Below are 12154 nucleotides of genomic sequence, written 5' to 3' on the forward strand. Positions count from 1 at the left end.
ACAGTTTACGCAATCATTCCAATTTGATTTCGTGCAAAATTGTGCTATTCCGCTTTTGTTTTATTCTGTTTTCAGCAATTTTGCAGAACAAATTCTCAAAGAGATGTAAACTGTATAAACTATTTATATGATTGTGCTTTTTTAGCTTAAAATTGAAATAATCAAAAAGGAATTGATTTCTTGTCTAAAACTCAAAATACCTAACGGCAAAGACCTTTGATATTTCAATTAAATGAATTCGGCTACAAGTAGTCAAAATTTGAAATATCAAAGATTAGCACTAAACATAGGTTCAGACATCTATAAAAATTATGCATCAATTTTCAAGAGCGGGTTAAACATAAAGTGTTGTAACACCTTGGGCTTTACTATGCTAACTCTTTCATACTTTCGGGCTGGTTTCAATACTCATGCAGTATGAAAAGAGTAATTGGAAAAAAATTGAAATATAAATATTTACATTAGACATAGAATAATCTGGATTCTCGAGAAATCTATGAAACTCTAACTGTGTTCCGTTCACACTGTACGCTAGCGTACACTCTAGTGTTACGTCAATTTGAACATCGTTTTAGAGATAAATACATGCCCTCTGCCCTCGATGATCAGTCAAAGGTACTGTTGTAAATCAGGAATTACGCCTCCAGTCCCTTTAGTCATATAAAAAATTTACAGTTGTTGACCTGTTTTGCGGACTTGTGAAAAGTGTGACCCATCTATCCCCTGACATATTGATGTCCCCATGTGGAGTAAGGTACATCGTTTGGGAGAAGCAGGTTAACAGTAGGCACAGCAGTTCAGATCTGATTTATTCATCATTAGTAACATAATATCAGGTTAACAGAGATGAGATTTTAAAAGCTTAAACCCAACTAAAACCCGGTCTTTTCGTCTGCTTAGACCCAAGTAAAGCTTAAGTCATGACTCGGGTTTTGGATGGCCTTGAGTTTAGTAAGAACCAACCCTCTTGGGTTTTACTCTCTTTATTAAGGCTTGAGTCTTCAGCAGCTGATGTTTGTGAATTTCGTAAAATCTTTTATATTTGTGCATTTAAAATCTCGAGAATTATTTGTGGTGTAAAATTTTATTAATTATATAAAATAAACATACTATGAAAATTATGTATCTACATAAAGTTTGAACTTTCGAAATTTACATCTCCTTTTCAAAGCTGATCTGACGGCATTATGTCTGCTACAGAGGGAAAGCTTGCAAAACAGTCTCTCATAGGTCGAATCAGAACCAATCCTGACTTGGGTTCTATCTAAGCCCGAGTTTGGGTTTTAGTCGGGTTTAAGCTTTTAAAATCTCATCTGAATTCAGGAAGAATAACAGTTCAGATCTAATTTATTAACAAGAGGTTATTTTAATCGTTAAATGAACTGTAAGCGTAATTTCAAATGACACTCCATCCTAAGTTGGCAGTGCCCGATTTACAACGGTACTCTTGGAAACCTTGTCTGATAAATCATGAATCAGATATCCATGTTTTTGTTTCTTCAAACTGTTTATTTTCATTTGTGGATTCTATGCAAAAGTGACTTGCGATTTTGCTTATAAGTAGCAATGGAGAAATTATAAAAAATAAACACAATTTATGAGCAAGAAAAACGACTGTATTTTCCACATTTTTGATCCGATTAAGGTATAAGGGTATCGTTGTAAATCGGGCATTGCCAGCTTTGCAAGTAAGGTAAAGTGGAATTACACTTACACTCCGTTTAAGGGTGCTAAATATGTAAAGAGTGCGTATTAAAATTTCTTTAAAAAAAGGGATTTGAATATTATACCTAAACCGATGATTATACTAAAGTTTTTTATTTAATCCTGTAAACATATATCCCATTCAAATATCTTTAAGACTTCAGAAGCATTGAGTTATTACAACAAATCCCTCTTTTGTTGTTTAAAAATAAAATTTTACTTTCAGAAAATATCAACAATGCTTATTTTACGTTTTAGAATATTTTTGTAGCCAAGCAAAACTTGGGACGAAAGAAATGCAATCACCGACTTATAAAAAGAAAACAAATAATGAAATGAATACTAATTTGGGAAATTAGAAAAAAAAATTAAAATATTTTTAGGGAGATTTTCACTTGCATTCCTCGTCACTTATGATTTTTTTTAAAACACCCCCGCCTATCTTGAAATAGAACTAGAACTACAGGGTGTCCCAAAAAACATGGGAATTCAGTGACGAATTCAATATCGTCTTTGTTATGAATTAGCATTGCAATACTAATAGCTAATTTCAAAAGCCGTAATATTATTATGTCTGCTAAAGTTTATTTTATGAAAAGGGTAAAAGACTGCAAAGATGTGTCTATACTGTCTCCGCAAGATGAACAAGTTTACTCTGTTTGTATACTTCAATTTTCTTGTTTTATTAAGTACAACCGTATGCAGTCAAAACATAAACAAACAAAATGTGAACATAGGAGACGAAACTCTTACAGATTACAGCTTTCTCAGTAGGTATCACTATACTAAATGAAAGAATTATTTGAAAAGACGATATCGAATTCGTCACTGAATTCCCATGTTTATTGGGACAACCCTGTAGAACTAAAAATGGGTTGTCTGTTGACCAAAAACCATCGAAAAGCGTAATATTCCTGACATATAGCCATAAATTATAACATACGTAACAACTATGTTAATAATGAATAGCGTATTGTTTAACCTGTTATGATGATGTTGTGGAATCTGTTGTTGTGATTGTGCGAATCCAACTCCTTTCTCCCAGATATATTCACAGCTATCCAAACTATCCAGATCATCTACCTCATCTCTAGACTACAACAAGATTATATCTACCTCATCTCTAGACTACCACAAGATTATACCTATATCATCTCTAGACTACAACAAGATTAAATCTACCTCATCTCTAGACTACAACAAGATTATATTGAAATAATTATGGTCTTAAATCAAATACAAGCCAGATGTAAATCCTAGGGATTTTCGAGGTCAAATAATTGCACCCATGGTTGAGGGTTTATGCAAATATTTCACTCTATATATAGATCCAGAGGCGTACGGGGGAGGGCACTCATTGGGGGAGGGGGGCTCTTTTAATATTACATCTGCTTGCATTTCCCTTCCTCAGGCAATCTACATTCTACATTGCATTGCATTGCACTCACCCAAACTGAAAGATTAAGAAAAGAATTAAAATATATTCTGATTCGCAACAATACCCTTCAAAGCTTTGTCTGATCAAGTTTTGCATTAAAAATCCATGTTTCTCATTTTGAAAACTGATTATTTTTATTTGTGGTTTCTCTACAAAAGTGACTAGCGCATTTCTTGCTTCAGAAACTACGGAGAAATGAAGGTTTCAATGGTACATCGGGCATGCCACTCTATAAATGGAGGGTCACTTGAAATTACGCATGTATTCCATTTAAGTACAATTACATCGTATAGAAAAAAAAACTTTAAAATCTCACTTTTGCCCTTAACTTAAAAAGTGTCATTAAAAAAAGCTTTAATCAATACTGCCTTCAGTGTAAATATATATTTAATATCATAATTTATAATACAATATGTATCAATCCTATGAAAATATAGATCATTTTTTAGAAACATTTCCATCTATACTTTGCCTGATTTTGTGCCCCCCCCCCCTGACAACATTGTGCCCCCGCCCACTCTTAAGAAAATTACATAAATAATTCATTTTAACACTTGTAATATGGAAGTATAGTGTATATGATCGAATAGTTTACTTAGTTAAAAAAGTATCAATATTTTTATTAAACATGGGATTTTTAAGGGGGGGGGCACAATGTTGCTGAGGGGGGGGCACAAAATTTATTTTTTGAGCGCCCCCTACCTACACAAATGCTCTCGAACGCCCTTTCTAGATCCCCGTACTCTTGTTTTAATAACCTTTAATAACCTCCATATATATATATATATCTCTTAGAGTATAAATGAATTGAGATTGATCAGTTTAATAATTTATTTATTAAATACATCTGTTAAGTTGGTTCATGTTTGATGCTTGAGAGAACCATCGTTCAACTAAGGAGAGTATACTGGTCCTCTGTCTATCCAGGTTGGGCCTGAGCATGTTCTACTCCTCTATGGCACTTGATGGGCCTGTATAAGGCCTAAATACAATCCCCGAGTAATCCTCAATTAATCTTTCAAGTATATAAGTCCTCTGTCTAGCCCTGAGATACTTCCGATATACAGTTCTCAAAGCGATGTGCGGACTTTTGGTAACTAACATTTTGGTAACTAACATTTTGGAAACTAACAATTTTGTAACTAACATTTTGGTAACTTATAATTTGGTAACTAACATTTTGGTAACCAATAATTTGGTAACTTATAATTTGGTAATTAATATTTTAGTAACTAAAAATTTCGTAACTGATAATTTGGTAACTAACAATTTGGTAACTTAACAATTTGGTAACCCGACAATTTAGTAACCAACAATTTGGTAACCAACAATTTGGTAACCAACAATTTGGTAACCAACAATTTGGAAACTGACAATTTGGTAACCAACAATTTGGTCACCAACAATTTGGAAACGGACAATTTGGTAACTAACAATTTGTATAATTGAAACTTACGTTTCCCAATCATTGTTTGTATATTTAATTTCAGTGGACTAATGTTTTGTTAAAAAAACGTTGTTTTCCAATTTTTTTCGTTTTTAACAATTGTCGTCCTCTTTTTCCACTTATCTCTGCAGACCACTGTATTTTTTAACAAATGTCGTCTACGTTTTTCGCTTTTTTTGCGTACCAGTGTACTTTTTAGTATAATAAATATGACCGCAGCGCTGGGACCTGAAATTGGCTTAACCTAACCTAATTCCAAATTTTGGATATCATAAATAAGGCCCCAGCGCTCGGCCCTCCTAGCATGTCCTAGCCTCAGCACTTGGCCCAGAAATTGTCTTAATCTAACCTAACCCTACATATCGGAAATAATTATATTATTTTGTTATAAATAAGGTTGCAAAGCTCGGCCTCCTAGCCTTTCCTAGCCACAGCGCTCAACCTAGAATTTATCTCAACCTAACATAACCCCACATATCGGATATCATTACATTATTTTTGATAAATAAAGCTTCCCTTGTAGCGAGACTGTCGTCTAGCTGCTCTTAGTCTGGATTCCTACGAGCAGCTCCTCTGATTTGAATCCCCGATCCAACTGCTCTGATTCAGGAACTCTGGATTCAAATATATCATTTAGATGCTCCAAGTCTGTCTGGATATCGGGTTCACTGCATTCAGTTGCTTAAGTCGCTTAAGCGATTTCCCAAACAAAACTAGGATTATTCACCGCATTGCGCCACTTAAACAACTAAAAATATGTTGTTCTGTTCCATTTTGTGTACTCTGACGCTGATCAGAAACTTTTTGAACTTACTTCAATTTTTATCACATATGTTTCATTTTCTAACAATATTTCCTAGAAGTTTAAAAATGTTATGTTTAATGTGATAATTTTCATTTTTATGACGATTTCACTGTAAGAAATATAGCTTACCATAGAATTGCTGCCAGAGACAGTGAAATCTGGACAAAACAGCAAATCTGAGAGCGCCATAATCAATTTGTATGCCAGAGGATGATTTTCATTCTCTAAATATGAAAAAAAAATAATGTGAAATTGTAAGTTCACACTACAAGTCAATGCGTGTTCCGATTGTTGTACTAAAATAATTCGTTTACCTTTTGAATTTTCCCCACCATCTGAACTCCAGAAAAAAGAGTTCCACTCCGGGCACTCAAAGATATAAGGGATCAACCGAGTAAGAATTCGGCAACTTAAAGAAAGATTTGTTAGTGCTGATATGCATAAATGCTGATTTTGGTTTGGTTTACCTATTTATAACAGTAGTATTATCGGCTTTAGTTCTACAACTAGTTTCAACAGCAACAGTCAGTTTCTCAACCAGCTTAAAATAACAGAGGTTGGAATTATAATTTTTTAGTTAGGCCGAGATTGGATTAGAAAATTAGTTCATCTAGTCATAACTCAGAACTAGTTTAATCTCGCCATATTCGCTTCCTGGTTTCATTAAAGTATTGATATCTTGAACGTAATTTTTTTACATTTATACTTTAAAATTTTCAAGCACAACACCAAAGTTTCTTTTCTTCTTGAAATTATTAATGTCGGGCCCCAGATCTCTTAGTAAGCTCATTTTGTGTTGGATAATATATTTATACTTACATAGAAGTACTAAATTATATGTACACTGTGAAGCAAATATAAATATTTCGTACAAAAATCAAAATAGCCGAAACTATGGATGTTTTTGCTACGCAAATGGAGATTGAATGAATATACTGGTCACAAATGGTCAAAAAGGCATGTTTTTGTTGGAGAAAAGTATTTTTATATTATTCTTGACAGAAATATTAAATATCTTAAATAGAAAAACGTGTAAATATATTTTATCGATAGGACAAGAAAGTAAGTAAGTAATTGATCATATGATCATATGAAACCATGTCTACATATTTAGGATTATCAAGTGCTGCTGAATTCGTTAAATATAATTGTATAACCTTGCAGCAAAGTTGTGCAAGTTTTGAAGGGTTTTCTTCTCGAATTCTTCTGATTTCAGCTCCCGGCAAAAATGCGAAAACATCCTAGATAAAAATTGAATAAATCTTAATGAAAAGGTCAACGATATTTTAATAAAGGTCAACGATATTCTAATTCAGCTTTCCTTAAATGAATGTCAAATTCAAGGTGTAGGTGACTGGGGCGTATTCAGGAATTTGTCCAGAAGGGGCTTCACCCCCCCCCCCCCTGAATACGCCTGTCGCCTATGCCCTATGGTAGCAGACGTAAGGTGGGACGGTAATGAGATGGGATTTACAAACATTTATAATGACGTATTGTGACTGCTCATGAAGCGGTTAAGGTAAATGAACAACAATTGGTAAACAAGTCCAGCCTTCCTACCCTGCCAAGGAAAATTCCAAACTCTATTATAATCTCAATAGAAGGGGCTAATACTTTTGGTGTACCAACCCGTTTTGTCGTATGCATAGCATGTATGTGTACTGTACAGATTGATCTTTCTGCTTAAAAGTCTGCCCGGTGCCACTTTACATCTATTACATTATGGTCAATCAGATATTCTTCTATAACAAACTATTTTTGTCTGACCTGAATAGAGGTTATTTTCTCCCAGTCCAACTGCTCCCACAGATCTTTATTTTCATCCAGTAGGTTAACCGCTTGACGAAAACTTGTTTTGCTTTCTCCGGCCCCCATATCTCGACCTAGAACAACAATGTCGGCATATGTTTCTATATATCAGGGGCTTACACAGGACTAGGTCTAAGGGGGAGGGGCAAATTATTTTTCTTTCAAGGGGGGCTAGGCTCCCGTTGGGGCCTGCCCCCTGGAAACCATAGATTTCACTGATCCAGGGGGAGGGGGCTGAGCCCTAACGCCTCTGATATATATATATATTTTCAAGTGACCCTCCATGCAAAGATTTCAATGCCCGATTTACAACGGTACCATGAAAAGATTTGTCTGATCAAGTATGAATTTGAAATCAAGGTTTTTGTTTCATTAAAATGTTTTTTTTGCGGCTTCTCTGCATCAGTGACTTCGACAGTAACTTTCACATTTCTTGCTGATAAGAAGCATTGGTGAACTCGAAGAAATAAAAACTTTTCGAGTCAGAAAAAACAACGGTTTCTTCCACATTGTTGATCAGATAAAGGTTCGAAACCTTTGGAAATCGGGGCATTGCCGTCTTTGCATGGAGGATTACTTGAAATTAGTATTACGCTTTCAGTCCCTTTCAGTTCTGAGTATGGGATCTTGAAATTGATACGACAAGTATAATAAATGGGTTTTTTTACATCTAAAAATTGCCTTTAATGGTTTTAGAATTTAGTCTTTACTAATAGAAAATACTTATTATATTTGTAGTTATAGGCTTATTTTCAGATTTTTACAGCAAACAGAATTTGTTCTTAAAAATATCTAAATGCAGAGATTGTACCAGATTGAACTCTTTTACATTTAATTTTGTTTTTATTTCTGGACTATTCTTGTTTAGAGGTTTCACGTAATTTCAAGTGTCCTTTTATTTAAAAAGAGGATATGAACAATTCACGAGGGTAACCTTTCCTTTGTTATCTTATCAAAAATGCGGAAGATGATGTCGTTATTTTAGCTTAAAAAATGGTTGATTATCACAATTTGTTCCATTGATTCTGTGGCGAGGGTACCGTTGTGCATCTGACATAGATCTCTTATATAGGGGATCACATGAAATTACGTCTACAGTCCTTCTAATAAACAGGGAATTCTATACCATGGGCTTCAATTCCTCTACTTGATGAAATGAACGTAGATCTATGCAAGCTTGGATAACAGCTTTGTCGCACATACGGTACATGAGTTATCTCTAGAGTAGAGTCTGTAGAGGTGTCTACTATGTTATCAAGATCAAGTAAATATAATTTGGTTGGTTTCTGTAGCAAACTGTTCAGAACTTGAATAAAAAGAGTCTGTACAGAAGCTGGAAAGAAATCTCCCTGATCAAAGACGACATGGAATACTTCTTAAATACATTAGCCAGTGTGATGGGGAAATTGTGAGTTTTCCACATGCACTGCGCTTGTGTAAGCTTTTGAGTTTTGATATATATATATATATAGGTTACCCACAAAAAGTAAGAATCAGCGACAACTGTAACAAAATGAATTCAGTATTTTCTTTTACATTCATTGTAAACTTTTTTCTCTCTATACAAACTCATTTAAATTACTATTAAAAGACTACATTTTAGACAAAAACACCAATATAACCTTAAGGGGGTTATATTTGAAGAGTTTCAGGTCTCATTCTTTGTGGGTAACCCTGTATGTTCAAAAAAAATATCGACCTAAAAAAGCAAATATATGTTCAATCCCATAGTTTTAATATGTATCTGAAGAATCAAGATGTTTATTTAAAATTTGTATTGTTGGATTTTCAAGATCTCTCCCTGTTGAATTGGACAATGGTATTCTAGGTTGAATACTTTTTCTGCTCCGGCCTAAACAACCGCCATTTTAAAGTTCACTTTTAATTGATTATTGAAAAAATTGAGGAAATAAAAGTTCTTTTCTTTTGATTTAAATAAAAGTGTACAGCTCTGATTTATAAAATATGAATTATAACAATTAATAGCCAAAACGGATTGGAATGATTTAAAAATTAGTGAACCATGAAAACCTTCCTTTAAGCGACTGGTTCGTTGATCTCAAGGTGGTGTAATTAACTGAGTCTGTGGAGGAGGAAAAAGAGGTGGAGGAGGAGGGATATATTGCAGATAATATGTTAGGGGAGGGTCTGGTAAAATTCCAGCTTATATGATATGGGTCGTTGTCTAAAACAAGCAAATTCTGTCGTAGAAATCGGTTTGGAATTTATAGTCAAATACTCCTTGAAAACGAAATCTTAAATTAAACGTTTTGGAGCAATGAAATATTCATAAAATCGTAAGTGGGTTCGCAAGTTCAAATAAAGAAGAAAAGCTTGAAATACTTCACTGTAGCGCAGTCTCAATAGTTTATGCATTTTTATACCATGCATTGTAGATCATCCCGGAGTTTTAACGTAAGTGAAAGTATAGAAATATACAAATAGAAATCTGGAAAGTATCATAAACAAGTCTTTACGAGAAAGCATTCGGATTTTGCGATACCCCCAAAAACGTCTATTTTAATTTCAAAATTCAAAAGTATAGTACACTCAGTAAAAATGTTTGTACAGGTGAATTGATTCATATCTGAAATTTTCCTTTCGGTATCAGACTCATCGGAATCATAAATACAAAACACAGGTTTATCTTTAACCGTTTCAGTTTTATCAGGAGCAGCTTTACTTTCTTGACGAATGCTTCTTAAAAAGATCTTTTGATAAAAATTATCAATTGAATTCTATTTTGAATCTAAAATATATGTATATGCAACGCCACAACTATGGTCATATGCTATATGTCAAACACTCTATAAGTCAACAGAGGTATTTGCGTGTGCAATATATGTATGAATGCATTTTTCATTAATGAATATAAATCTTTTCCTGATCCTATTTGAAGATGGGAAACATCCCTGCAGAGTTGATAATTCTTAAATTTACAGAGCTTTAAAGATTTAAGGATTATTCCACTGCAATAAATATGTATTTAGCAAACCAAAATTTAATAATCTGAATCAAGATTGCAATCAATTGTTGGATTTTCAACCCATAAAATAGAATTTTGGCAAAAGCTGAAATGCAAACAAAACAAACTTAAGTTTACAAAGATTCATCACATATACGCATGTAAAATATACATATACGCATGTAAAATACTTTTACTTAGTCATCAAGTTGTTCAATCGTAAGTTGTAAAGATAGTTTTGAAATTATCTAGTTCCTTAGTAAAACCAGAAAATAAACAGGTCATGTTTAGATGATATTGTTCATTTTGAGCATCTAAATCAACATAGTTTAGAAAACAATAACGATTTTTTAAAGTTTTAACAATCATAACCCTTAGAAAACAATTCTGTTTTCCGTCTTATAAATAAGACAACATAAATCTAATTACGTACATATATTATTCATTAATGGTAAAAATGATGTACCCTTTAAAAATGTTGCTTATTTGAGCCAAATCAAAAATGCAATTACAATTTTAACCGAAAAAATCATTTTTGGACTGTTTAAAAATTGTTGCTTGAAGCAGAGGAATTAAAAAAATCATTCAGTCCTCTTTTTTACGTTAGTTTAACATATTTCAATTGTTCACTTTTCTTCTATATTCTGATACTATAAAGCATAAACTGATACATGACACTTGCCCTCGTTTTAACTACGAATATCAATAGAATAAAATCATAAAAAGAAAGCCAATGATGTATTTTACAATTAACTTATGCATGTGAATGACTAATTCTAGAAGAATCCATTGTATAGTATAACACTGAAAACCTTGAAAATATTCATAAATTTAATAAAATTTTATAAAGTTTTTTCTTCTGTATAGTGAATGTAATTAACTTTTTAGATTCTTTATATGATCCAGTTATCACTAGCTTCAATGATCACTATGCACTAAAGTTTATGTTCTTGTTTCTTTATTACAAAAATTGATAAGTCTAAAATTACCCACCTAAAAATTGGTCCAAAATCTAGGCCAAAATGAAAATATTGCAATATGAATGTAATGCTTAAATATTGTTAAATGCATGTATCGTAAGTATAAGAAAACTAGAAATTCAAGGAGCTTCGCGCCCTTCTTTCTAGCCTTAGAGGGCGCTTCGCGCCCATCTCCTAAATTAATTTTGAACATGTTCTCTTTGTGTTCATCGTAAAACAAAACAAAAATAATTCGCGGATTTTCACAAAAAATTTCGCGGATTTTCAAAATTTTAAAAAATTTAATGACGATCGAATTTTGATGGAGACAAATATTTGAAATTTTGGTGATTCATAAACCTTCCCTGGAGTCCCTAGATGTCCCACAAAAAATTTGGGCCCGATCGGTTCAGCCGTTTTGACGTTTATTGGATACAAACAAACAAACAAACAAACAGACAAACAGACACCCAGACAAGCCAAATTTATATATAGATTAACGTCAAATCACTCTGATTCTTTGTTATTTTGTTTTATTTTATATAGTCCAATATTTGCACTGTTAAAAATGGATTTTATTATACGAATTATTTGTTCACTGAAAAAAGATAACAACATGTACTTGTACAATCCGTAGATCGTTTTATAGAAAACTCATATCTACGCGATGTCAATTTCTAATCTATGGAAAAAGACAAGTATTTCTTTTTTCGTTAACAGGTAAAGGTAAGGGGTACTGTTGGAAATCATTTAGGACGCTCACCTCCTCTACCACACAATCCACATGCCATTTCAATACAAGACAAGTTTGAAAGAATCCAACTCAAGTGTTTGAAAAAATAACAGCTGTGCAATTGTGTGCAATGCTGAGTTTACAGGTCGCTGGAACAGTTGTATTAACATGTAAAATGTTTATTTATACACATATCACATTTTTCTCGTAAACACTTTATACTTATAATCATAAAAACTAGACCCTAATATTTACAGTGGCCGAATTTAAAGAATTTGAGCGGCGGTTTAAATT

The 12154-nt window shown here is 33.1% G+C and overlaps 1 protein-coding gene across 7 annotated transcripts; it reads right to left on the bottom strand.

The window, feature by feature from the left end:
- Positions 1 to 303: 303 nt before the first annotated feature.
- LOC111715315 (protein HID1) lies at positions 304 to 11933 on the bottom strand. Of its 7 annotated transcripts, none has more exons than XM_023490631.1 (13): positions 10424 to 10494; positions 10087 to 10115; positions 9802 to 9903; positions 9239 to 9351; positions 9005 to 9055; positions 8330 to 8422; positions 7162 to 7277; positions 6552 to 6635; positions 5862 to 5935; positions 5709 to 5803; positions 5524 to 5618; positions 2687 to 2799; positions 304 to 803 (listed from the first exon to the last, which is right to left on the bottom strand). In XM_023490631.1, the coding sequence occupies exons 1-13, from the start codon at positions 10451 to 10453 to the stop codon at positions 653 to 655; spliced, it is 1146 nt and encodes a 381-aa protein (XP_023346399.1). In that variant the 5' UTR covers positions 10454 to 10494; the 3' UTR covers positions 304 to 652. The 7 variants fall into 7 exon arrangements, with proteins under 7 accessions (XP_023346399.1, XP_023346398.1, XP_023346396.1 ...); XM_023490630.1 differs by having other exon boundaries at positions 8330 to 8449; positions 9802 to 9900; positions 10424 to 10489; XM_023490628.1 differs by having other exon boundaries at positions 305 to 803; positions 8330 to 8446.
- Between the last annotated feature and the right edge of the window lie 221 nt (positions 11934 to 12154).

Source organism: Eurytemora carolleeae, unplaced genomic scaffold (assembly GCF_000591075.1).
Source record: "Eurytemora carolleeae unplaced genomic scaffold, Eaff_2.0 scaffold1760, whole genome shotgun sequence".
Lineage (NCBI taxonomy): Eukaryota > Metazoa > Arthropoda > Copepoda > Calanoida > Temoridae > Eurytemora > Eurytemora carolleeae.

Excerpts from the sequence above, each read along its gene's own strand:
- LOC111715315 (XM_023490627.1), bottom strand. The coding sequence starts at position 10,453 with ATGACCTGTTTATTTTCTGGTTTTACTAAG. Across the intron at positions 8,450-9,004 it reads ACCATTGTCCAATTCAACAG|TAGACACCTCTACAGACTCT; the intron begins GGAGAGATCTTG and ends TTGATAACATAG. Across the intron at positions 2,800-5,523 it reads TCTCTGGCAGCAATTCTATG|TCTAGAGATGAGGTAGATGA; the intron begins GTAAGCTATATT and ends ATCTTGTTGTAG.